This window comes from Coenobita brevimanus, chromosome 24 (assembly GCF_032717465.1).
Source record: "Coenobita brevimanus isolate Jiangsu-jjx chromosome 24, ASM3271746v2, whole genome shotgun sequence".
NCBI lineage: Eukaryota > Metazoa > Arthropoda > Malacostraca > Decapoda > Coenobitidae > Coenobita > Coenobita brevimanus.
In genome coordinates this window covers 14,749,702-14,775,465 of record NC_136977.1, presented here as the reverse complement: position 1 = coordinate 14,775,465, position 25,764 = coordinate 14,749,702, and the positions used below count along the sequence as shown (strand labels likewise).

Here is a 25,764-nt window from a genome sequence, read left to right as displayed (position 1 = left end):
ACAAATCTTAGAAGTTTCCTTACCACAAAAGTTATTCCATGTACACTCCTTTGACATTATATTTACTAAGCTGATTCCCTACCTTCTTTACCGCCGCACAGCTGTTGACTTTATACACGGGATTTATTCGCCTCTATGTGGAGTACAACTCTCGTGTGGGGAGGCTTCCCACATACAGCTCTTCTTATAGGGTGGAGTCAAAGGCATTTTATCTCATTAACTCTCCTCATCTTTCTGGTTCCCTTCAACCTCTGTCTCTTTGCCATACTGTTGCATCTTTATATATTTTCTGTCGCTACTTCCATGGTCACTGCTCCCCTGAACTGCCTGCTTGCATCCCTCCACCTCTACACCCGTCCAGCAATACACTCTCATCCCTTTTCTGTCCAGCTCTCTAATGCAAGAGTTAACCTTTACTCCTAGTCCTTCATTTATGCAACAGGTCAACTCTGGAACTGTCTCCCTTTGTGTGTATTTCCTACTTCCTATGATCTCCAGTCTTTCAAACGCAGTGTGTCCAGGCATCTCGAAATGAATGGATCTTGAATTTGGCTCTATTTTGCATTGTTTTTGTTTTTTTCTTGGAAGGAACTGTTTTGCAGGCTCCAAGCCTTTGGTTCCTTCTTCCTTGCATTTAAAAAAAAAAAAAAAAAAAAAAAAAAAAAAAAATGGGGCGATAGTTTGAGGGTTGGGAATGGTCACCCTTCTTTGGGATAGGCTGAATTAGAGGAAACATCCAGCAAGAAGGAATGGTACAAGTTGAAAGACAAAGGCGAAAGAGTTTACCTAGACAGGGTATTAGCACAGAAACACAGTTCTTGAGGACAACAGGAGGGACCCCATCAGGCCTGTATTCCTTGTTAGTATTGAAGCCAATGATGGCAGAAAATACATCAGTTGAAGAAATTTTAATGTCAGCCATGAGGAAGTCGGAGGGGGAAACAATGGAGGAACAGCACCAGAAAAGTCTAAGGCGGAATTGGAGGAGAAAGTCTGAGTGAAGAGATCTGCTTTATCAGTAGAGGGAAATAGCTACAGAGCCATCAGAGTGGAAAAGAGGAGGGAAGGATGATGAGGTAAAGTTGTTAAAAAGGTTTTTGGCAAGGTGCCAGAAGGAGCAGGAAGAAGTTGGAGAGTTAAGACCATTTAGTACGGATGAAATTATTTTTAGTAGGGCGAAGAGCAGACATAAAACGATTCTGGGCAGAAACACTAAAAAGATGTGATTCAGGGGTGGGTTGGCTTCGATACCTTTTATAGGCCCTCTCCTTGTTGTGGACAGCATTGGAACAAGCATGATTAAACCAAGGCTTTCTTGCATTAGCCAGAAGGTACAAGAAAGGAATGTATGCTTCCAGGCCCAAGAGAATAACCTCAGTAATGCACAAGGCACATTCAGATGGCTTCCAGCCATGGAAGCAATAATCATTCCAGGGAATATCATAGAAGTACTGCCTGAGGGCCTCCTAATCAGCAGCTCCAAAGTGCCACAACTGACATTTCTTTGGAGGGTCCATAGGCCGTACTGGAGTGATAGGACAGGTTAAGATAATAGAGTTGTGATCGGAGGAGCCCAACAGAGAGAAAAGACTAACAGTGTAAGGAGAAGGATTAGTTGGAAGGAAGAGATCATGTATGCTGGAACTTTCTCCAAGGTGGTTAGGGATACGGGTAGGGTGCTGTACATTCTGCACTAGGTCATTAAGGATAGAAAAGATGTAGGCTTGTTTACCAGGTGGATCAGTGAATGAGAGGAGAGCCAAAGGTGGTGGTGAACATTGAAATCTCCTAGAATGGAGGTTTCAGAGAAAGGAGAAACGAATAGGATGTGTTCCATCGTAGATGTAAGATAGTCGAAGAATTATTTATAGTAGAATTAGGGGATGAGTAAACAGCGCAAATATATTTAGTCAGAGAATGACAGGAAAGACAAAGCCAGAGAGTAGAGAATTCAGAAGCATCAAGTTCAGGAACACGAGAGCAATATGCATCATTGCACACAACAGCACCTTTGGCTTGGAAATGAATATAAAGTACGAGGATACAAAGAGGGATATGCTATTACTTGCCTCAGACAACTGAGTCTCAGTTAGGAAGAGAAGGTGGGGTGTAGAGGAGGAGAGGTGTTGCTCCACTGAGAGAAAGTTAGAGGAAAGGCCATGAATGTTGCAGAAATGAAGAAGAAGTGAGTCAGACAGTGGTTCCAGGCAACTCGTTGAGTTGTCACTGGGAGAGGGGCAGGTGATGGGGGCATTTATGTTCCCCCCCCTGGTGTCTCTGAAGCTTGGTTATTAGACACCATTTTGGTTAAAGTTTTGAATAGGAAATGTAGTGTGTAATGTGCATGTAGTTTGGTTTTGACAGTTTGATAAACTTGCATTGGAGAGCATGCTGGCTTACTCTGTGTTACTAAAACTACTGTATATATTATGGTAGGTGTAGATGGTTTTTACCCTGTGCAGAAACTGGTTGAGAATGATATTATTGAGATCTCTGCTTAGACATATGTTGGTGCCAACTGTTTCATTTTGTTTCATTTAAAAAGGTTCCGACATGCATACATGCGTTGGCCTTGGTCGCCTAATGGTGGCTGTCTATGCTGCTTCATCTATGACAGCCTCCCTGTTCGGTCCCTTATCCCTGAGGTCACACTCTGTGACTCACGGAAGTGGTATAAATAATATTTTAAAGGAAGAGATGAATTGCCTGAAGTGTGCTTGTGGAGTTGTAGGGGGAAGTGTGTGGACAAATGAATTAGCATGCAGACAAGCATAGTGGAGGCAGACACAATAGAGTGGCATAGAAAATGGGACATAGTTGAGGAATGAATGAGTAACAGAAAGTATTGCAGCAGAGTTGATGAGAGAATGAAGGGGAGAAGACCAACAATGAGTTGGAAGGTTGAAGACTACCTGTGGGAGGGTGGCTTAGAATGGTGTAAGGCAGTAATGTTGCATTGTAAAGTGAAATATTGAGGCTTTTTTTTTTTCACTGTTGATGAAAATTTCATCTACAGTGGTAAAAAAATATGCATAATCCCACATTTAATATGGGATTATGCATATTGTAACTGATGTAGTGATACAGTTGTACATTTTTTTTTTTTTTAAATACTTTTAGCAGTACGTATGACGATACTTAGTTGCACACTCCTATTAATCATTTAAAGCCAACAAGTGTGAGGAAAGTTATTGCGTCTGTTGCAGAAATAATTAAATCTGCTCATATATATTTTTTTGTTGGTGGTGTATTTCTTTTGTGACCCAGTAGGTCAGTCAGGTGGAGATCCTATACTTTATGTCCCATAAGTTTACATTTTTTGCTTTACCATTTCTTTTGAGATCCAAGCAACAACCATTGTGGAAAGACAGTATACAATGTTCATAGATATACATTTTTAGTAGTACTATATCTTTTGTGATCCAGGTGACATTTTGTGAATGAAATACAAAATATATACAGTACAGTGAACTGAATAGTTTACACAAGTATAACCATCCATGAAAAATGCTTTACTTAAATAAGTAAACAAATAACTGTGGTACTGTACAGATTTTTCCATAATAACTAACCTGATCCTGTTTTCAGCGGATGACTTCTCGACTCAAGGGTATGGAGACAACTTGACCTTGGCAGGGAATAATGCAATAATTCCCAAGGAGAACTGCAATAAATTCTTCCAGTTGCCCATCGTCAAATGCTACGAGAAAGATGTGTGTGCTGTTGCCTCTTGGGACTCCTCCATCCATGACAACATGTACCTTAACAGACTAACTCCACGTAAGACCCATACACAATACAGTGGTAACATAAATCTTGTTCTGCCAGAATTTTGTATGTTTGTGCACGGACCTGGTTTATAATTTCTGGACCAGTCTCCTTTAGTAAGTCCTGTTGCCATAAAAAACAGAAGCCCAGTTATGGATAAATCTGGTAGGTATGGGGAGAGATATCCTCCAGTATAGCAGGGGCCCAGTGAAGTTGTAGTATGGTCCAGTGCAGATGCAGTGATATATATATATATATATATATATATATAGTATGGTCCAGTGCAGATGCAGTGATATATATATATATATATATATATATATACAGACACACACACACACACACACACACACACACACACACACACACACACACACACACACACACACACACACACACACACACACACACACACAGCTTCTGCAAATTGACTTAGGACCTCCTCCCACATGGTATTAAAAAACACAGAAATCATAGTATATCACAATGTTTGTTCATGAAATACCATTCATTAATATGAAATCATGTTTCCTTTGTTTTTCAGGACCAGTTGGATGCATTTTAGCATGGAATCACTTAGATCTCTAAAGTAATCTAAGGACATTTCTGTACACCAAACATTTGTCAGTTCAGTCTTGAGGTTGTCCAGATTGGGTGTCTTCTTCTCTGCCATGATTCTCTTCATCTTTGCCAAGCAGTTTTCTATCTGATTTAGATCCAGACTGTTGCCAGGCCAGTTGAGGACCTCAATCCGATTATCCTGAAGCCATTTTGTCACCTTTCTTGACTTGTGACATGGAGCTGAATGGTGCATGAAAAAGTCGCACCCATGAATAGCAAAAAAGTTTGACAAATGATATTTCAGAACTTTAATGTACTGGCTACCATTCCTCATCAAGTTTTAAGGAAGAAAGTAGAGGCCTCCCCTTCCCATTTCACCTGAGAAACCTTACCATTACTGATTGTGGGTGCCTAACAGTTGGCACTGTGTAAGCAGGGTCATATCGACTATGGGAGGCAGGGTGACGAACCTTGGCAGAACACACCTGGAACACTTGAAATATGCTTTCATCAGAGAACATAACTTTTCTCCAATCATCCGATGTCCAGTGTGCATACTCCTTGGCAAACTGAATGCGCTGCTTTTTCATGCGGTCAGTGAGAAGTGGTTTCTTGGCTGTGGTGCGGCTTGGCAAACCCAGCTCCTTCTGCAAGCGGTGTTGGATAGTTCAAAATGAGACATCATGTAACTGCTGGGGATGCATTCTCTTCAATTCTGCTTCTGTCAGTCGAGGAGTCTTGATTACAGTACTTCCCTCTTCAGAAGCGCATTTGTACCTCTGGAAGTCGTCCTCTTCTTTCCACTGCCATGCTTGTGCTCTGGTACGACATCAGGTGGCAGGCCGCATGCTGCAGCAAGAATCTTCACGACGGTCGACTTTGCACGTCCAGTATGTTCACAAATCGTGTTGATAGGGACATCATCCTGCCTCCATGCAATGATATGGACCCTGTCATCCCTTGAGGAGTTCTTTCCAGGCATGACAACTCGACTCTAGGAAAATAACAAGGCAAACACTAATGCATACGAAAAAAGAGGGAGGTACAAGCACGGAGCGATGGGAATATATACTCCCACTTTCGCTTCTTGGGAAGCACTGACGTGCTGAGTGTTTCACCACCTCCTGCCAACACCAGGGGAGTTGCCAGTTGCTTCTTGCCCCCAAAATTCACTTGGTAGAGGTGGAAACACAAAGCAAAGACAGACAACTCTCCCATAGCAATTCTGTGTGTAGGTCCTAAGTCATTTTGTGGTGGGTGTATATATATACTGTTTTGGTGGTAGGTGGGATTGCTTACCATCCACTCACTCAGTGTAGTGTTGCTCTCAGGTGCCTGCCCTTTCCTCTCTTCCTTCTCTCTATCCTTCCTCTTCTATCTTTCTTTCCTTCATTCTTTTCTCTTCCTCTTGCCTACAGGTGACTCTACCCTGAGTGACAAGCCAAATGTTTTCCTGTACACCAGGAAACTATTTACTATGTTGAGTGGTAACCATATAACAAAGTTTTGGCATTCAGTGGTTTAGTTGGCAATTAAGGTACTCCAATCGGATTGAGCCATTGCAGGTTTATATCCAAGGGATGGTTGGGGTTTATTGCTCATGTAATACCACTCAGGGATGTGTGAGACTGGTCACTCTCGTCTTAAATGTCAGGACCAACTAGTCTAGCCCTGGGCTTCTACGCTTTTTATGGAGCAACACCTTATTAGAAGATGAATGAACGAATAATATATATATATATATATATATATATATATATATACTGTATATACAGTCCATTCGCTTATTACATGAGTTTCTGCGACAAAATGTCTGGAGCACGATGGGGTGTGTGAAAAATTGAACTAATCGGTAGTGTGCTAATTGGTTTTGGAAACGCAAAATTGGGGTGGCACAGTAAGCTGAATCTGGTGTCGTGCTGCAGAGCATGACCTACCCTTGTAGAGCATATGTGGAAGTGACCTGTATCACTGTCACAAGCCATAGCCATGGATAGTGAAGATCTGCCCGTCGGAAATGTAAGTAAAATCCTGATAGCCTTGTCGAATTGAAAAATCGAGTGACAATGAACGAAAACTTTAAAGTGAAAGCTCAAGAGATTCTGGATGCCATAGATAACAGCCTCCTTTGCTACCGAGACAACCATGCCGAAGAAGTGAACTGAAGGCATCAGACTTATTCACCACCTTCTTTACCACAAAAAGAAGATCCAGTGCCCTCAACATCAGCTGAGGATAATGATGATGGTGCATCTGTTGTGTCTGCCATGGACTTTGAGGGGTTCATGACTGATTTGGAGTGTGTCAGTGGTGGTGGTAGTGTGATGGAGTCAGGTGGTGTGGAGGGTGCTGGGGGCGGGGCACGATAACTGCCTCACCCTGCTTCAGAACTCCATCTCTTAAAGTCAACTAAACCTTTCCTGCTTGGATTTTAAGGTAAGGGGCTATTGTGTGGGTTTTAATTGCAGTGTAATTGTGTTTAATGTCCCATAATACGTAGACAAAATGACAGACTAGGGGCTAAAGGGATGGCTTTTGAGGCAGCCACCCCATCAAGTAGAATTTTCCTCTTAAGATATGTTATTTGTAAACTGCAAAATTTCTGGAGAGTGAGGTCTTCTACTGGAAAAATTTAAACATATTAAGCAAATGGACTGTATATGAAGGTGTTTCAAAAATAGGGTAAAAATTTCAAGTTTATTCATGCAAGTACATCACACCCTTGTTGCACATCTCATAATGATCATTCAAGCCAATTTTGGAGAAAATAGAAGTATATTTAGAGGTCACTCTAAATGTAGTGGAAAAGAAATATTAGATAATTTTCTTTTTAATTCAAAGTATAAAGTACCATGTTTAAACTAATACACTAAGTTAAAGCCACTTTCAACAACTCCTTCTTCATCTGCTCGGGAATCGCTCGTGCATGCTTGTGAGCCAACTTGAGCAGGAACTGTTTCTGGTCTTCTTTCGTTGTGATCAATGAGTTGAAGTACTTGATTAAGGCAGTGCCATGCTCAGCAGTGTCATTGACCACTTTCAAGGACTTTACTCATTTCTTCCTCTCACTTATCTGGATCTTTGTTCAAGAACGTTGGCTCCAGGCCAGAATCTATCAGACACTTGATCAGACTGGCCGATTTTTCAGAAACGAAGCCTGTCAAGGGCTTTTTCAGCTGGACCCTCATGCCCTCGAGCCTTTTCAAGCCTTTCCTGCAACTCTTCCTTGTCAAGTTCTTCACCATGTCCCTCTTCACTGAAACTTCCAGATGCTCGTCAAAGAAGGCAAGGCCCACAAGCTCCTCCGTCAGATACCACAAGTGATGTCTTGCCGCCTTTTCTGCCGCATCAGCAGTTCTCCGATCCAAGAAGCTCTCCAAAACAGAAAAAAAATGGAGATCATTTCAAGATGCCCATTGAGACATCATCACTTTATTCCATGCTTCGACATAAGGAAATGAAGAGTTCAGTCTGGCACATGCTTCATGCCTCTCTCTGCATCATTGTAGGGAATTGGCTGCCTGTCATCACAATCTTAATCTCATAAATCTCTTTTGCCGTCCATCGTGCCTGAGGCATGGCTCCTGGTGGGTAGAAGGTTGACTGGTCAAGTTGACCCCCTAAGATGTACGCCAACTGGAGTAGTTCCTTGTAGTCTTCACGAGGATGACGTCTGCTCTCAAGGGTTGATTTCAAGAATGTCAGCATGTGCTTCTTCCATAACTGAAGGGGGATATTGGTGGTGAACAGTTCCACAAAATCTTCATTGGTATCCACAGTCTTATACAAGGACTGATTGATAAAGGGGCTAGTGTGTCTGGAACCACTTGAATAATCCTGTATCTGGTCCAGAGGAAGATCTGTGGCAAACTTTGAAGACGATTTTCAGGATGACTTCATGAACATGATGTCTGTAAGCCAGCCACACAATTGTTCTTCCAAGTTCTTGCTCAGTTAGTGTGCAAGCACCCTGATGTATTCCAGTATTTGCTGCAGTAGTATTGAAGCTCAGTGCAACAGTTCTGTCTTGAAGATTGACCTTGTGAACCTTTTTGAGCACAACATGAGCAAGTTCTTCTCCAGCTCCATTCAGTGCTATTGGAACACTTAGAAAGTCTTCTGTCTCTTCCCTGGAAACCATCACAACGATTCGGTTTTGCAAACTCTTGCAAACTCTTGCCTTGGCATATATTTGGAAGTAGCTTTTCATCCCAGTAAAGTGTCAGTGGGATATCCTTTGTCCTGATTGATGCAGAGATTCCTGCTGCTATCTCTTTTCTATTCTTGCATTGAGCTCTGTAGATTATAGCAGGCGAAATCACAAACTTCCTGAGATTATGATCAAGGCTTTGGGCAGCAGCAGCATATGAACTTGTTGCCTGGCACACCACAAGATTGTCCCGGTCCCAGGTAGCTGTCAAGTTCTTGTCCCAGACAGCTTTCTGATTCTTGCTTGTTGCTGCATGACAACAGCAAGCAGATTTGGCTGGAGTCAAGCTGACAAATTCATCATCATCTGTGGAAGTCACTGATGTAGAGCAGGATTCCTCCAAAGTGACTCTCCTCCAACCTCCTCCTTTCCTTTAAGTCTTTCTGTTTTTGCTGAAAGGCATCTGAATCACATTTGTCTTTTTCTCTCCTTGGCTTTGGCCATTTAATGTTGATACAAGTCATTGAGGACGAGGCTCTCTCCTCGTGTTGACTAATCAGAAATTGTTTATCTTCGTCTGGAATGTTCGTGCTCAATGCCTTTAAGTGTGCTACGTCGAATGTCTTTTCCAGATCTGCATTGAAGAGATTCTGCATCATCTCCTCCTCACTGTCTCTGTCCTTATTCTTCTTCAGCGTCACATACTCCTCATAGTTCCTTGAGCTTCTAGATTTGTCAAGCTTCATCAGATTGTGAAAGGCTTGCTTTTTTCCAGATTTCTTTCACCTTCAAGATGGTTTCTTTTGCAGCTGTGGAACTTGTCATTTTCTCCTCCACATGATGGAGCATAAACACTATTAGAGCTTGTTCTGTGTAAGGTAGCTGGCTCCCAGTTATATCCAGCTGTGGCTTTTCAATCAACCAGACCGATGAAGCACTTCTGGTTACTGTGCTTTCTCTGTGAAAACAAAATAAGGAAAGAGAATGTAATTAACGAGGGAAAATAAATTGCCACAAGTTAGTTTCAGAGTATCTTACACTAAAAAACACAAAACATTTCTGTTAGAGTGTAGAGAGACATCACATTAGGTTTATAGGAAATCATTTGGCATGCCACTCAGTACAGTAATCCCTCCAATAACCAATACAATAGAGCCAAAGACATGTCCCGAAATTGGGTTTGTCCGGGAATTGGGAAAATGGCTCCTGGACAGGTACAGTACAATCCCAGTTAACCGGGAACTTGGGGAATTTACCTTCCCGGTTACAGATTTTTCCCGTAGTTCTGTTATTCAGATCTATACAAAGGCTATAATTATCACAGCAGTAAATTCAATTCAGGTACTCACCACTCACATCAGGGGCCACACTAAGAGATTCCACCTGAAAAATTGCCTCGTAAACACACACCATGGTCATAATGCACGTGCTTGCAATGCCTTGCAGTACTGCAAAATGCAAAAGTCCATTCTGTTAACTACCAAATTATTTGTTGTATGTACTGTACTCATAAGAATGGAAAAATTAAGAAATAAAATCCCGAACATTTATTGGGAACTGATGTTACATTAAGACTGCACTGTAGAATTATCATGACACCTGTGCCCCCACATGAGCTTTGTTTACGGTAAAGCCCCGACTGACCGCCACCATTCTGCCACTCATCTGTTTTGCACCATTCTGTTAACTACCAGATTATTCGTTGTATGTACTGTACTCATAAAAATGGAAAAATAAAGAAACAAAATCTTGAACATTTATTGGTGAACTGATGTTAAGACTGCACTGTAGAATTATCACGACACCTGTACCCCCACACAAGCTTTGTTTACAGTCCCGGCCCCGACTGACCACCACCATTCCACCCTTCACCCGGCAATCAGCTGTTTTGCACAAAATAAAATAAATGATGTACATATGAAGTGCAAGCATATTATTTTTTTTCTTCCAACAAAGTAAACCTTCATTCCTATTACCATTTTTTTTTCATCTTTGCCAGTGCATATGCGTACTAAAATGAATTTATTTGGTGCAAGTTTAGAGTCGGTCTGTTAGGAAGAAAAACGCACCGGCGTTTACTGTTTGCTGATTTGCACTCTCCCGAGATGTCTGGTTTATGAATTCCATGCTTGTCTTTGAAACGATTTAACCATCCAATACTGAAATCACACTCGTCTTCTATATTCATTTTACTGTGAAACTCTCACGTTTTCTTGTATAAGAGGACCAGAAATAGGTGCTCCCCTAGATCTTTCTAAGCAAAACCACTCGAACGATGAAGAATATGCCTTTTTTCAATGGACTTACTTGTCTTGCTTGTCATGAAAAATTCCTTGAGCTTGGATGCTTGGGCCATGATATCATAAATTGTTGAATTTCCTACATTATGTTCAATCGTCAGTGTTTTATAATGGTCAATGTTTTATAACGTTCAAGTCTATTGCATATGTCCAGCTTCTACCTCAAGGTATTCACGACATGCTTACGTTTAGTTTGCTCTTTAGGCATTTTGGAGTGTAGAAATTACCATCCATCAGAGCAACACAACAGCAAGAGAGTATGTTTACTGTCTGGTGGTAAAAAGCAGACTGGTGATTTGTGGAAATTGTGGAGAGTGTGGAGTATGACTGAATTCAAGTAGGGGAAAGAGGATTTACTAGGGATTTACATTAGCCAGAAATGCCTTCACCTCGCTTAGTCTGACTTCACCCAGCCTTGCGTGACACGAGAAAACGGCGGTTTGGCAGTCCATTCAAATTGGCGCACAGTTATAATTTACTGACTTTTTGACCAGCCCTTGAATTTTCCTGTTTTTCTGAGTGTTCCGTTTGTCTGGATACCAGGTAGCAGGGATTGTACTGTACTTATGGACCCTAATCCAACCTAACTCAGAAAACCACCTACATAACTCCCTACCAGACATGCATAGCACCTATTTATCCCCTTAACTGCGGGACGTCACTTTCGTGATGCTTGGGAGCAAGGGATCATACCGCGGGGTGTCACTTTTGTGATTCTGTGTTATTTTGAATTCGCCCGGGCTTTCAAGTTGTGGCTTGTATCATCTATAAGTACTGCCAGTGTCCAACACTAGTCATCACTCGTAATCTCATCTGTACTCCCATCCATTGTTGACAATTTAGCCATTTCTCCCCGTTCTTGACTCCCCTCCCTACCTCCCCTCCATCACCCTATCCTTTCGCCTGCCCGGCCATGCTACGCTAAGTAAATCTTCCCTAGAATTTTTCACTGATTTCATCCATTGAAATTAGCCCTATGCCCTATTCTTATACCAAATAATATACACAAGAAAGAAATAAGGTAAGTGAGAGTGCCATACACCTAGAATTGGCTAATTATCACCTGACAACACCTCATGTGCACTCGTTCGCTAATTTTTGCTGTTTATTTCCCCTTGAAATATGCCATATAATCTATTTTCGTAATAAAAATGTATATAAGGAAGGAAGGGAGAAGCGTAAGTGATATTTACATTCACCTGGAACTACCTAATTATTGCAGGCCACCACACTGTATTCTATGCTAAGTAAATCTACCCTGGAATTTTCCACTGATTTCATTCATTGAAATAAGCCCTATTCTTATACCAAATAATATATACAAAAAAGAAATAAGGTGAGTGATAGTTCCCTACACTTAGAATTGGCTAATTATCACCTGACAACACCTCACGTGCACTCGTTCACTAATTTTCGCTGTTTATTTCCCCTTGAAATATGCTGTATAATCTATTTTCGTAATAAATATACATATAAGGAGGGAAGGGAGAAGCCTAAGTGATATTTACATTCACCTGGAACTACCTAATTTATTATGTATTGTCTTGGTTTCCTGCCAATCATTTCATTGCTATATATTAGCAGGTCTCACAAGGCTGAAGTTGGTAGTATTGCACTCACCCTAGCCAGGCGGCAGGAGGCCACCACTATCAGTTCACTGTTGTCTTTGAAGGTGAAAGTACATCGGATTCGCTTCTGCTAACTTCTGTTGCATTTTAGCCACATGCAAAGGGCCCTGTGACCTTTACCCCCTACTAAATCTCGTGTGGAAAGAGGTAAAGGCCTGACAATTGATAGAGAGTGACTATGATCTTTCTGTTGAGTAAAACAGTGCAAGTGGAATTGGAAATAATGTATAAATAATGTGTAAACAGCAAGTGAAAGCAATGAATGTAAATATAAGTGAACAGTGGAAAATAGTTTTATAAGTTACTTCAAGTGACAGTGCATAACACAGTGTAAATAAAATAGAAATAGAAATAATGTAAATAGGATAGAGAACATAAATTGAAATGTAAATGAGTAGTATTATAAGAATACGAGTATATATACTAGGAGTAATGAAAGTGAAAGTTTCACTCTAGCATGTATGAATACTATGAGTTATGAGAGTGAAGGTGAAAGTGACATTCACTCTCAATGCTAGTATACAGGACGAGAAAGTGAATGCTACGTATTTTACTGAAAGAGAAATTGAATCCCTGCAGTGACAATAAACTACTATTACTGAAGGAAACTTATGGATAAAGACTGTAGATATATATAAGTGTTATATAGTAATAGAAATATAAACTGTGAGTTTATTTTTGAATACTAAATGACAGAACACCAGCGGCGAATGATCGGAAGTGGGAAGGTCATACACCCTTGTAATTTTCATTGCTTTCACAGTGGTTTTTTTTTTTTTGGAGTATGGATTCCAAACTATTTGAGAATCATAGAATAGTGTTTCTAGTGATAATATCGGGCTGTGGTAATCATATTACGAGTTGTCGGGAAGTGTAAAGTGGAGACTTCGTTACCCAACTTCAGAGGTCTCCACAAGTCCTACGGTACTCGACAAAGGCTCAACAAACACCCCAGGAGAAAGCTGAAGGTATGTGCCATAAGCAAATGTGATTTTAATATTCTAGGACTAATAACTGATTTTTGGCAAATATTTTTAGAGTCTGTCGGAATCCGAATATGCCCGCGTGAGCCGCAAGAAAAAGTAAAACAAGCCCACGGTGAAGGGGTTAAGACCCTATTCACACAAATACGGGACAGAAAGCATGAAATAAATGAAAAGGAACCAGAGAATGAGGAATTTGAAATGAGTATGGAAAATATTTAGCAGAGTACAGGGTACTTACAGAACGTCCGTGGCTGTTACAAAGAGTAACCCGCCTTCTCTAAGGCTCTGGCAGTGGTGAAAATGCTCTTGAAACACGTGCAGTAATCCAGAGTTGTGCTGCACTTCATGCTTTGCACTGTGAATTATAACTGTTTAACATTGCACATTCTGTTCTTACATGCGCCACGCCAGTTGCAACACGCGAGTTTGCACTCTGCACTTAATCCTTTGCGCTCTGAATTCTAATTTCTTAACACTGCATATGCACAACACTATAAATTCCTATGTGGTCTAGTGGCGAGGTGTTGCAGTTTATTCACTGTTTATTCACAAAAACGAGCACGTGCATCAGCCATTGCGATGAGTGTCTAGTCACAACGGTAGTTAGGCAGGAACTGGGGAGGGGAGGAAGCAGGGGGCCACTCTACTACTCGTGAAAACACATCTGTTTGGCGCTGCATGCTAAGTTTAAAGTATTGTTGAAAAAGATGTTGCTTTTTTTTTTTTTTGGTGGTGGTGGGGGGGGGAGGTTGTTCCAAAGGCCCAGGCCCAAAATGTCTGGGAATTGGGCCTGCGGGTATTACAGGGATTACTGTACTGTATAGAGCTACCCAGTGGTGAGCAAGTTAGTGAAAAACATTAGCTTTGTTTACTCTTAATCTGTTAATCCATCAAGTAGCTCTGTTAAAGTTAATCTTCTAATTCACCTGTTAAATTAACATAAATTTACCGTTAATCCATTAATCCACTAGTTTTCTAGAACGTTGACTTAGCTAATCACTAATTTGATAGTACGCTAATCTGCTACTTGCTGATTTTTTTTTTACATATGAAACTCAGTTTTCCTTTATAAAAGACACTCTTAAAGCTAGAGAAGATTTATTCATGCCCTAAAATATTTTTAAAATACAGTTAGAATTAACAATTAATAGAAATGCAAATGACACAGTCACTCAGTTAGATTATCGTTACTCCTCCTCTACTTCTTTGAATCCTTCCTCACAGGCAGGTGCTCATCCCCCTCATGCTGTGTGGGCAGGCCGACCTTACATTGCAAAATTTTATTGTTGCCCTCTGGTTTCCTGTAGGACACAAAATTGTCAAGATGCAGCCAGTGGTTCCCAGGCATCTTAGAGTCATTATCCACCTCGGCCTAGCCGACATCACCCTCTCTATCAACAACAGTTTCCTGACTCTTCAGTCTGTCCTGACCGACTTCAGTCCCACTTACAGACAACTGAGACAAGGGGATAGACTCTTGTGATGTACTTGAGATGCCATCACTATGAGTTTATGATCACTCCATGGTTCAGAGTTCTGATGGCTTAGAGTTATTATGACACTATCAGTTTGACAGTTTAAATGATTTAAAATGCTTCTGACCTAAAGTGACCTGTAACAGATATAAATAATGGATTAACGGAAATCAACGGAAATTTTAACGGAAGTTATCGATAATCCATTAAAAAAATAATAATAATAATGGATTAATGCGTTAACAAAAAAATTAGCTCTGTTATTAACGGATTAGCGATTAATGCCTTAATGCCCATCACTGGAGCTAGCCTAAAATAGAGTACCACTGCACTAAGCAGGTGGATGATGAGTGCCTGAAGCAAAATCAGAATCCAGTTGGGCATTAGATACAGAAGTCGGTTTAACATACATTCCACCGACCAACCAAATTGGTCATAACTGCAGCCATTTTTTTTTTTTTTTTTTTTTTTTTTTTTTTTTTTTTTTTTTTAAATCACCACCACATGAATTGACTTTGTTTAGAGAAATACTTTGCCTTCTGGGCTTTTACAGTGTGAACAACAGCTCTTCTCACAGAAACTTATTGCAAATGAGTTCATTCAGTCTGTGCCAAGCACCACTCATGTTCTGCTTTTCTACGTTATCTGTGCAAAGGATTAATGGATGGACCATACCACATAGAATTATTATGTACAGTGATTGTTTTTACTAGCTCAGGACAATGATGGTCAAAAATTTACCTAAGCTTATTGTTATGCTGAATATATCAACCAGATCATCAGAAAGAAGATTTGAAGAATCAATTCAGTTTAAACGCAATTCAGTCAGCGCAATAATTGAAATTCCCACAAACAAAAAGCCCTCCAGATTTAAGAGAAAATACTTCGAGAAACTGCCCAGACTCCTCCATGAAACTTTGATCTGTGCATGGATGACCAGGTCAATAAACAACTGCAATTCTAATGGTTTTACAGTGGAAATTTATTAATACTTCAATTCAAATGAAGATGGGTCTGGTCAGAGTCTATGAAAGAAACATTTGTGAGTGTTGCCAAGCAGATGAGTGTTACACCTCTGTTTGGATAGTCAGCGGCAGGGCAGGAAATACAGTAATCCCTTGATTATCCGACATAATAGAGCCAGAGGCACGTGTGGGTAGTGGCTCTGTCAGGACAGTGGACTTCTTCCCTGGCCCTCATTCATACATGACCTTACTTTGAAAGCTGTTGTTACAGTACATCATTCAACACTTGCTCCTGTTGTTTAACACTGCTCTGTTTGGTCAAGCAGATCCATCAACCACAGACAAGCAATCACTACTGCAGGGCCATACTCTGCAGTGACATGAAAAAAAAACATGAGAAAACCATCTACACAAGAAAAATGTAGTGGGCACACAAAATGTAATGGTAAAGGTGAATAATATCATGGTAGAGTACAGTCAGCCAGAATAAAAGCAACGTAAACACTCACAATTCCTCGCTGGGTGTTGTGGTGAATAACCCGCTACCTCCTTGACTCAGACTGTTGTACTGCGGCTGGTGAAACTGTTACACTGCACAGTACATCCCATGTGGTCTAGTGGCGTAGTCTGAAGAGCTTAGCCCGAGTCAGAGTCAAGGAGGATCTCTGTCAGTTGGCCCAGAGAAGCTACTATGGGACGTGGTTATGGACTGTCTGCTTCAGGTGACTGAAGAAAGCTGCAAACTCACGTCCATGGGATACACCGTCTAAAGACATGCTAGGTTTAGGCTCTGTCATTGAAGGAGTGATTTGATTCTGTGGTGGTGGCAGAGCAGAGGTGGACTGGGCAGGAGTCAGAGGCCTGAAAAAGGAGTCAATCTTGGACTGGCAATAGTAGCAACGATTCAGACATCAGATGACACTCTCCCACACAGAACGCAAATCCACCACAAGGCGAAGAGGCACCATCTCTCTGTCACATTCTGGGTGCTTGGCATACTCAAGCACCTGCTCGAGATGTGCCCAGAATGTGTTCAGGCGTGTGATGGCTGGAGTACTGCACTTCTCCAGGTCATCTGCATCATCCTTGTCATCCTTGTCACTCTCTTTGGCTGGGCAGCATCAACAGAAGTGGCAGTCTTGAAGTCGGACATAATCTGACAGCCGGGATAGCCCCCATCTTCGTCTAACCACTCCCGCACATCTTCTACATCAACAACCTTGCCTGCATTGTGAAGGCAAGTGTGGAAGTCATCCACATCAAAGCCCAGAAAATTGTGTCTGCTCTCGTGTCCCTGAAGGAGACGAGACCAACCACTTTTGAGGGTTTCGCGGAGACTTCCTTCCATGCACTCACTCAGTTGCACACAGCAAACTTAAGATTGTAGAGCTGCAAGTTTTCCAGTGTCCTCTGCTCTCACGTGTCCAGCCCCCGACTCTGTTTGTCCTCGTCCTCGACAGCAATCATCACTTCATCAAGGAACCTCCGTCGGTACAGCCTCTTCGTGGCCATGATCATACCCTGGTCCATTGGTTGAATCAGAGCAGTGGTATTAGGTGGCAGAAACATGCACCCAATGCATCCGTCATCTACAACCATATCTTTCTCGGAGAGATGCACGAGGGCATTGTCCAGGAGGAGAAGAGCATTTACCTGGTCACAAAAGATTCCAAGTTCTTCTGTTTGATAACGGATGACCTCCTTGATGAAGTGCCTGTGGAACCAATCTGTGAAGATCTTGCAGGCAAACCAGGCCTTTACAGAATGGTACCACACAACACGAAAGACATCCATTAGCCCATGAAGGCAACGGGGCTGTTTTGCATGCCCAACAATAACAGGTTTGAGCTGGTGAGACCCATTAGCATTAGCACAGCACAAAACAAATACACATTGCTTAGACCAAGATCAAGAGAATACAAAGAACAGCAACCAAGATGGTCCTATGCCTAGCAGATCTCTTGTACAAGGAAAGACTATAAAAGCTGGGTCTGCCTTCCTTAGAAGAAAGAAGAGAGAGGGGCGAATGATTGCGGTGTTCAGGGGCATGATGGGTGTAGACAAAATTGACAGAGAAGATCTGCTTGTATGAGATGAGGGAACAACAAGAGGACATGGAAAGAAATTGAAAAAGACAAGTTGCTTGAAGGATATCAAGAAATACAGTTTTCCATATGGATGCATTGATCTGTGGAATAGCCTGGACGGAGATTGTCCAGTCCTAAAACTTTAATGAGTTTAAAGCAAAGTTTGACTGGTTGAGACATGGAGATGGGACCCCATAGCGTAGCTCCCTTCCTTTATATTTCAACTACAGTAGGTAAATTGGTTCTTGATTCTTGGTGTTGAGTCAGGGCTTTCTCTTCCAAGGGAGTCGGAGGAGCCCTTCTGGTGGCTTATGGAGCAGATGTCTTTGCTAGATACGATGCAGTTGCATGGACTTCTGTAAGAAGACACACACCAGGCGAATGCCTTGATACTGTAGGGGATGGTTCAGACCCACACCTCCAAGGAGTACTGGCAGGGTGAAGTCTCGTACACCTAAGATAGACAGACAATCCCTCAATTCTGTGCTCATGGAGTGAAATCTTGGACAGTGCAACAGAAATTGAGCTATAGTTTCCTCTTGATCCCTGCACCACTGGCAGTAAGGGTCCGGCACCAGGCGTAGGCGGTGGAGATGGGATGCCAGACCAATGTGTCCAATGTGCAGTCTGGTGAGTGCCACATCCAAGGCACGAGAGGTTGCGTGGGCCCAAGGGTGACGAGGAATCCGTGCGGTAAGCCCCTAAGGTGGAGGAAGGGAGATCTGCTGCCAAGTCCGAGTCCCAGGCCTTTCCACTAGCAACCGTCAGAAGCCTGCTACAGGTTGCCTCTTGAAGTGGGAGAGCCTCCACAGCTGCTGAGGTCAAAGCCAGCCTTGCAGCCCTGTCGACAATCTCATTGCCTTTGATGCCTACATGAGATGGTATCCACTGAAGGTGAAGTACCCAATTTGCCTGGAGAAGTTGACTGAGCAAGATCTGGATCTCACAGAGGAGATGCCTTGTTGAATGCGCCCTGGGGGAGACAATAAGGTGCAATGCTGCCAGACAGTCAGTATAAATGACCACCTTCTGGGGTTGGAAATGCATTTTGATGAAGGCCAAGGCCTTGAAGATGGCAAAAAGTTCCGACATGACACTATCATGGAGTGTGTCCAAGCGCCACGTTTGACAGAGTGAGAGGTCCACTAAGTAGATTGCTGCGGCGGATGCTGCGGTTGTCGTGGTGTGTGAACCATTAATAAACACTTCAAAGCATCCTGCATACACTGTGTCCAACTCCCTGTGCAATGCTGGTGCAAGATATCCATCACAAGATTTGTCAAAAGTCTCCGTCAGGCAGAAAGATACAAGAGATGAGAGGTCCCTCCAAGATGGTGTCGGGGGCACTGGGGGGAGGGGCTCACGGTATGGTGGTGGCAGCGAGAGGGACCTGTACGCCCAGAGAGCCCTGATCAAGAGTGGCTGGTGGGACCTCACAAGCCAAGTGGGGTGAGACAAAGTGACACCCACCTCCTCGAAGAGCACTGGCAGACGGTGGTGGCACTAGGAGTGTTGGATGGCCTGGTAGTGACGGCACATGAGCTTCAACCTGGTGACATGTAGAGAAGGGATACCACTCTCCGCCTGCAAGGACAGCATGGGGGAAGAACAAAATGCACCCAGGCAATGCATAGGGCTGCGTTTTGTATTGGATCAAGTTTTCGCAGCGGAGTGGAGGATGCTGAACCATAAACTGAGCACACAAGATGGCAGCACGGTAGTAGCCTAGAAGAAGGTCACGGTTGGCACCCCATTTAGGCCCTGCTATGCCCTTCATGACATCTAGCCATTTGGCGCAGGATGTTCGAAGGTATCCTGTGTGGTGACGCCACATAAGGATTGACCCATCCAAACGGAGTCCCAAGAAGGTGTGTGTACGGACAACAGGTAGAGATTCAGTGCCTATCCTGACCACCGGCTGAGATGGCATGCGGTGCAAGGTGAATGCCATCAAGGCACATTTTGACACACCAATCTCCAGACCCCATTGTTGAACCTAATCCTCTAGAATTGAGACAACTGCCTGAAGTCTTCTCTGTGCACCTTTCATAGTGGTGTCCCTGCTAATGATAGACATGTCATCTTCATAAACCAGTGTAGAGCTGTCGGGAGGGTTGGGCAGGTCTGACATCGACACTGAAAAGCTAGGGGCTGAGGACTGAGTCTTGGGGCACCCCCCTGTGGATGGGGTGTGGAGAGGAAATGGCCCCGCCAACAAATACAACATAACTCCTGCCTGCAAGATAGTCAGCAAACCATGCCAACACTGAACCAGAGACCCCAAGGCAGGAGAGCTTATACAGAATGCCAATATGTGGCAATGAGTCGAAGGCCCCCCTCGATGTCCACGAAAATGGCCAGCATGTATTATCGCTTGCAGTATGTGTTGTGGATCAGGTATTCCAGCTGGCAGAGTATGTCCAAGGTGCCCCGGCATGGGTGAAAACCACACTATTCCTCTGGAAGAAGGGATCTAGATTCCAGCCACCACAATAGGTGACGAGCCACCATCCTCTCCAGCAGTTTCTCTACACACAAGAGGAGGGCAATGGGCTTGTACAAGGATGGCATGGTTGGGTCATTGTCTGGCTTGAGAAAAGGCAGCAGCATCGAGGTCTTCCATTCCACTGGGAATATCCCCTGGCTCCAGCTGCAATTATAAATGTTAAGGAGGCAATCCTGCAGGTTGGGTGTCAGTCGCTGGAGGAATTCATTTGCCATCGAGTCTGGGCCTGTCGCCCTGCCAGGCCGGAGGGCAGTCAAGGCAGAGGTGAGTTTTGAGGCAATGAAAAGGCTGTTTAGACCAGCAGTGGCAGGGGAAGAGATGCTTCATTGAATCGCCTCCTCATACACCATGGATGAGGGCAAAGCAGACAGATGGCCGAACTGGGTGTGGAGGAACAATGCCAGATAGTCGGCCTTGGACAGGTCATCAAGAAGGCACAGCCCTTCCCCGCAGAGTGGATATGGTTGGGCGGTGGGGCGTCCTGCCCCAAGCCGCTGAGGTGGAGAAGGAAAGGCTGGTGCAGAAGGAGGTCCACGCTTGCCGTTTTGCCAACTTGATGGTTCTGGAGCAGATGGCATTGACCTGACGGTACTCGAGCCGCGGTTCTTGGCAAGGGTTGCGGCTCCACATGTGCTAGGCACGATGACGGGCCCTGACTGGAGCCGCACATTCGTCTGACCACCAGGGAACTCCTGCTTGATGTACACAACGGCGAGTTGAACACTGAAAGACTCTGCCCCCTGCCTCAACCAGGAGATCCGCAGAATCCTTAGTTGACAGTGTAGGGGAGCCCCAGCTGCCTGGAAAACAGGAAGCCAGTTCTGTCTGGAACGTGTCCCATTTGTTTCCCACCAGCTTCCATCTGGGGCGACATTCTCCTGACAGCAACATAGAAAGGCCTGGGTAATCATAGAAGACTGGTAGATGGTCGCTGCCCATATAGGGACCCACTTCGACAGCTGGACATTGGAAGGCTGTGTCTCCAAGGCAGAGGTCCAAGATTGATGTTCATCCAGAATGGGGATCATATCAGGTGTACAGGCCAGGAGGTGTGAGGAGGCTGATGCGTGGGGAGTCCAAGAGCACCTGAAAAAGAGACGATTCCGAAGCATTATTGATGATCAGTGAAGGATCCCAGAGGTAATGATGGGCGTTAAAGTCCCCCATGATGAAGGCTGGGGCCAGCAGCTGGTGAAACTAGTGCACTAATTCCTCCCGTGACACATCCTGACATGGGTTGTAACATAAAAGCACTGATTCCCATCCAGATCTTAGAGCCACCGTAACTGCCAAGACTTCCATCAGGGCACCGGGATATTGGGTAAGAGGCAAACTCACACCCTGGGAGGTCTCCTGGACAGCCAGTAATAGGTCTCCACCCTGCCCCCGAAGGCGGTCTGACCTATAAACTATGAAACCCCCCAGGGTGAGGCAGATGCGGGGTTTTAGTTGGGTCTCACACACCCCTACCACACTCAGCCCCCTTTCAGCCACTAAAATTTTAAAATCTTGTGTCTTATGGACAAGTGAACGAGAATTCCACAGCAGGATTCATAAGCCACCTGTACCCCCCATGATGCTTATAATATCAGGGACAATACCCGAGGCCAAAGGAGGGAACAGATTTCCATGAAGGACCTCCCTTGTCGATGTAATGCCAGTGCCTCAGAGAGAAGTGTTGTGAAAGAGTTCCCAGAACCAAGACCATCATCACTGGAAGACAGAGGCTCTGAATTTCGTTGGTGTCCTGGATGGATAGGGTGAAGTCTCCGTCAGCCCAACGATGGTGGCGGGGTGGGGGTGGGGCCAGAGGGGCACCGTCGGGAGCTACCAGCGTTCCTGAGGGCAGCCACATCTAGAGCCTGCTGAAGCATCCCCTGGGCCTGGGGGTTGGCAGTGCGGCAATGGCTGTGAGGAGCATTGCAGGGGTGTGATGGTGCTTTAGTAACAGAGGTGTTGATGTGGATGATGACCTCTGCGCTAGATGTGGGGTGGGTGGAGACTCCCAGTGCATCAGTCAGTCCTGAGTCCTCCTCCAGAATATCATCAGCAAGGACTGCATAGCGGTTTTAGGCTACACAGTTGTCTTACCATGCTGAACAAGGGCCCTGTGGGGAGCCTGGGAAGTTGTTGGTCGACCCGACCCACGGGGAGACGGTGGGCTACGGGATGCAGTGTAGTTCACGAAGGAGCTTATTGATCTCCACGGAGCTGACACCTGCCTTCCTCATGGTCAGATATATATTGCTGGCCTTCCTGTAGGTAAGGCAGACCTTGGACACCACCCTATGTTCGTCACTCCCACAAATAAAGCATCTGGGGTCTCAGGTACATTTCTGACTCTCCTCTGATCCTGCCCTAGAGGGGTGGTAACCACTGCACATTGAGCACATAACCTTGTTTCAACATGTAAGTTGGGTAGCGAATGTACTCACCAGCTGGGAATGACAAGTATCCAAGGAAGACTCTGGAGGGAAGGGGACCACGATAGACTAGTCTTACCCACTGTGACTGGCGAGAAGCGCCAGGGGGCCGGAAAGTGAAATGGAATCCTGGCAACCTCCAGGAGTTGAGAGGCATGGTTGTCAGCAGGGCATAGCCTCTCTGATGTCACTGAGATGTCCATTTCCGTGGATATCGGCCCGATCTTGCCCACGCTGACTGCGCCATCAGGTTCATAGCTGGCACGCCTGCACATTACAGCCCAAGGGCCCAAGTTCACCATTTCCTCAGGCTGTTGCTAGAGCTTAGTCAAGTTGGCTGAAAGGATAGCAAAGGATAGGCATGAACCGTCCCCCAACGGCGTAGTGGATCCCTCTACAATGTATTTGGCAAAGGGTGATGCATTGAGGGCATCTGTCACCCTCTGTGGGTGACAAAACACCCTGGATTGGTCCTGGGTCCGTACGATGTATGTCACCCTTGTCTGCACTTCTACATCATCCTCTGGAACTTGTCCACCTTCAGTGACAGTCTTGGACAGTGGCAACATTCTTCAGGACTTCTCAGTCGACCCTGAAGACTCCTCTTCCACCCGAGGTTGACATATGGTAGGGTCTTTTCCCACCCTGCCAGGCGGTGTCCATATTTTCTCCTTCACTCTCCCCCTCCATTATTCACCACTACACACACACTTCCCCTCCACACAAAAAATACTGGAACACTGCACTTCATATAATACACTCTGTGATAAATTATTACAGCACAGCCACTCCGGGCACCGAGTCCAGATCTCAACATCCGTTCGGTATGGCAGTCAGTCAAGCTCTCCCAGTAGGTAAATTCGACTAGGTAAATACTCACACACGCACACACACATGGAGTAGAGATAGAAAAGAAAAACGAGAGGAGGAGAGATGATAGATGTGAAGAACAGCATAAGTGTGGGTAATGTGGAACTGGGAGATGGTAGGGCAGAGGTGATAAATATGAAACTTGAAACCAGAGGGGAAGGCAGGAGAGACATCACAGTAGCATATGTCCCCCCTAAGACAGGGGCATGGAATGAGGCAGAATACCAGGAGATGTTGTCAGACACCTACAGAGTGTGATTGGGAAAAGCAGCAGCATACCGGTAATCCTGATGGGTCACGTTAATTGTAACGAGGTGAACTGGCAGGAGTGGGCCTTAGGAGGTAGTGAAGATTCATGGGGCAGCATAATGTTAAATGTGGCAGTGAATAATGTAATGACCCAGCTGGTCAAAGAAAATACAAGATTTGGAGGTGGTGATACACCAGCAAGACTAGATTTACTGCTAACCAAAGAACCGGACATAATTGAATCTCTGAAATATCTGTGTTGTATAGGAAAAAGTGATCATGTAATGATTGAGTTCCAATTGATAGAAGGGAACGTGGTGCCAAGAGATGAGTTATACAAGCATGGACGATATAACTTTTGGAAAGCAAGCTTTACGTGATTGAGGAAATTTTTCAAAGAAGCGGATTGGAGAAAATTCAGAGAATTGAGAGAGATGCAGAAGAAGTGGAATATCTTTCTAGGCCGTTACAACTCAGGTGTGAAAAAATATGTGCCAAGAGTAAGTGGGAAATAGAACAAGAAAAAAGGATTGGTTCAATAGAAGTTTTTTTTTTTTTTTTTTTTTTTTTTTTTTTCTACTCTGCAAAGGCTTCACAGCCTGCTCTCAAGGCCCAGTAGTCCTCCTACATACCATACACCTCTGCGTGTCACCACTTCGGCGCTAACACCCACCGTCCATACTGAATACATGCTAGGGCTGTCTCATACAGGACTTGTGTATTGGTATTAGCGGGGGTATTTTTATGACATGTCGGCGGATATTTTGGTAGGTAAGTAAGGTCTGCTTTTACCAAATTCAAATCCTTAAACTGTTCCCTGCCCCAGCGGGTATTTGAACCTGAGTCCGGTAGGACTGCAGGCCACCTCTCTACTGACTGAGCTACCGCCTCCCCAAAATAGCAGAAAGAGAAAGGGATGCAACATGGAACAATTGGAGAAAGAGAGGTAACAATAAAACAAAGGGAGAATACCAAAGAACTAGAAATGAATATACTGTACAAGAATCTGTAGAGAGAAAGGAAGAAACTTTGAAAGAGGTATAATTGACAAATGGAAGGAGGAACCTAAGTTGTTTTATAGGTTTGTCAGTGGCAAATTGAAACACCAGGAAGGACTCAGTAAGCTGAAAGTACAAAGAAAGGTCTACTCATATAAAGATGTGGTAATGCAAGCTGAAATAATGAACAAATGTTTCAAATCAGTTTTCACTAGTGAAAGTGATTTTGTGGAGGGGGAGGAAGTGACTAGAAATGTAGTGTTAAAAGAGATAAAAATAGAAGTGCATGAAGTGTATAAGTTACAGGAAACTCAGTATGTAAGGAAAACCCCATGGCCTGATGGGAGCTCTAATTGGATACTAGAGGAATGCAGAGAACAACTGATGGATAAGGTTCACAGTTTAATTATGTGATCGACGGAGGAAGGGAAAGTGCTTCGGGAATGGAAGAGGGCCAGTGTGGTACAAGTTTAGTAAGGAGGGAACAAGGAAGAACCCATGCATTTTAGATCAGTGTCCCTGACCAGCATTGTCGCAAAATTGTGCGAGAGAATCTTGTCAGATGTATAAAATATCTGGAGAAGATGGACATTTTGGCAGAGGGTCAGTTTGGATTCAGAAATGGAAAGTCATGTATCTCAAATTTGTTGCGCTTCTACTCAAGGGCAATTGACTTAGGGTGTGAGGCACAGCCCAACATCACGCTCCACATGCTGGTAACGCGTGTCCTTTTGCTGTGTTCTTGGCTGTACTGTGCTGTGTTGGCACACGTGACACCTGCATTGGGGATTCCTCTTC

General features: G+C 44.0%; 1 protein-coding gene across 5 annotated transcripts in view; it reads left to right on the top strand.

Annotated features, from left to right (window-relative positions):
• Khc-73 (Kinesin heavy chain 73) overlaps positions 1 to 25,764 on the top strand; it is a 1,251,394-nt gene that overhangs the window by 779,962 nt on the left and 445,668 nt on the right. For all 5 annotated transcript variants that reach the window (XM_080267622.1, XM_080267621.1, XM_080267623.1 and 2 more), the window contains exon 24: positions 3,589 to 3,780. In XM_080267622.1, coding sequence (XP_080123748.1) covers positions 3,589 to 3,780 — 192 coding nt within the window. The remainder of the gene's footprint in view (positions 1 to 3,588; positions 3,781 to 25,764) is intronic.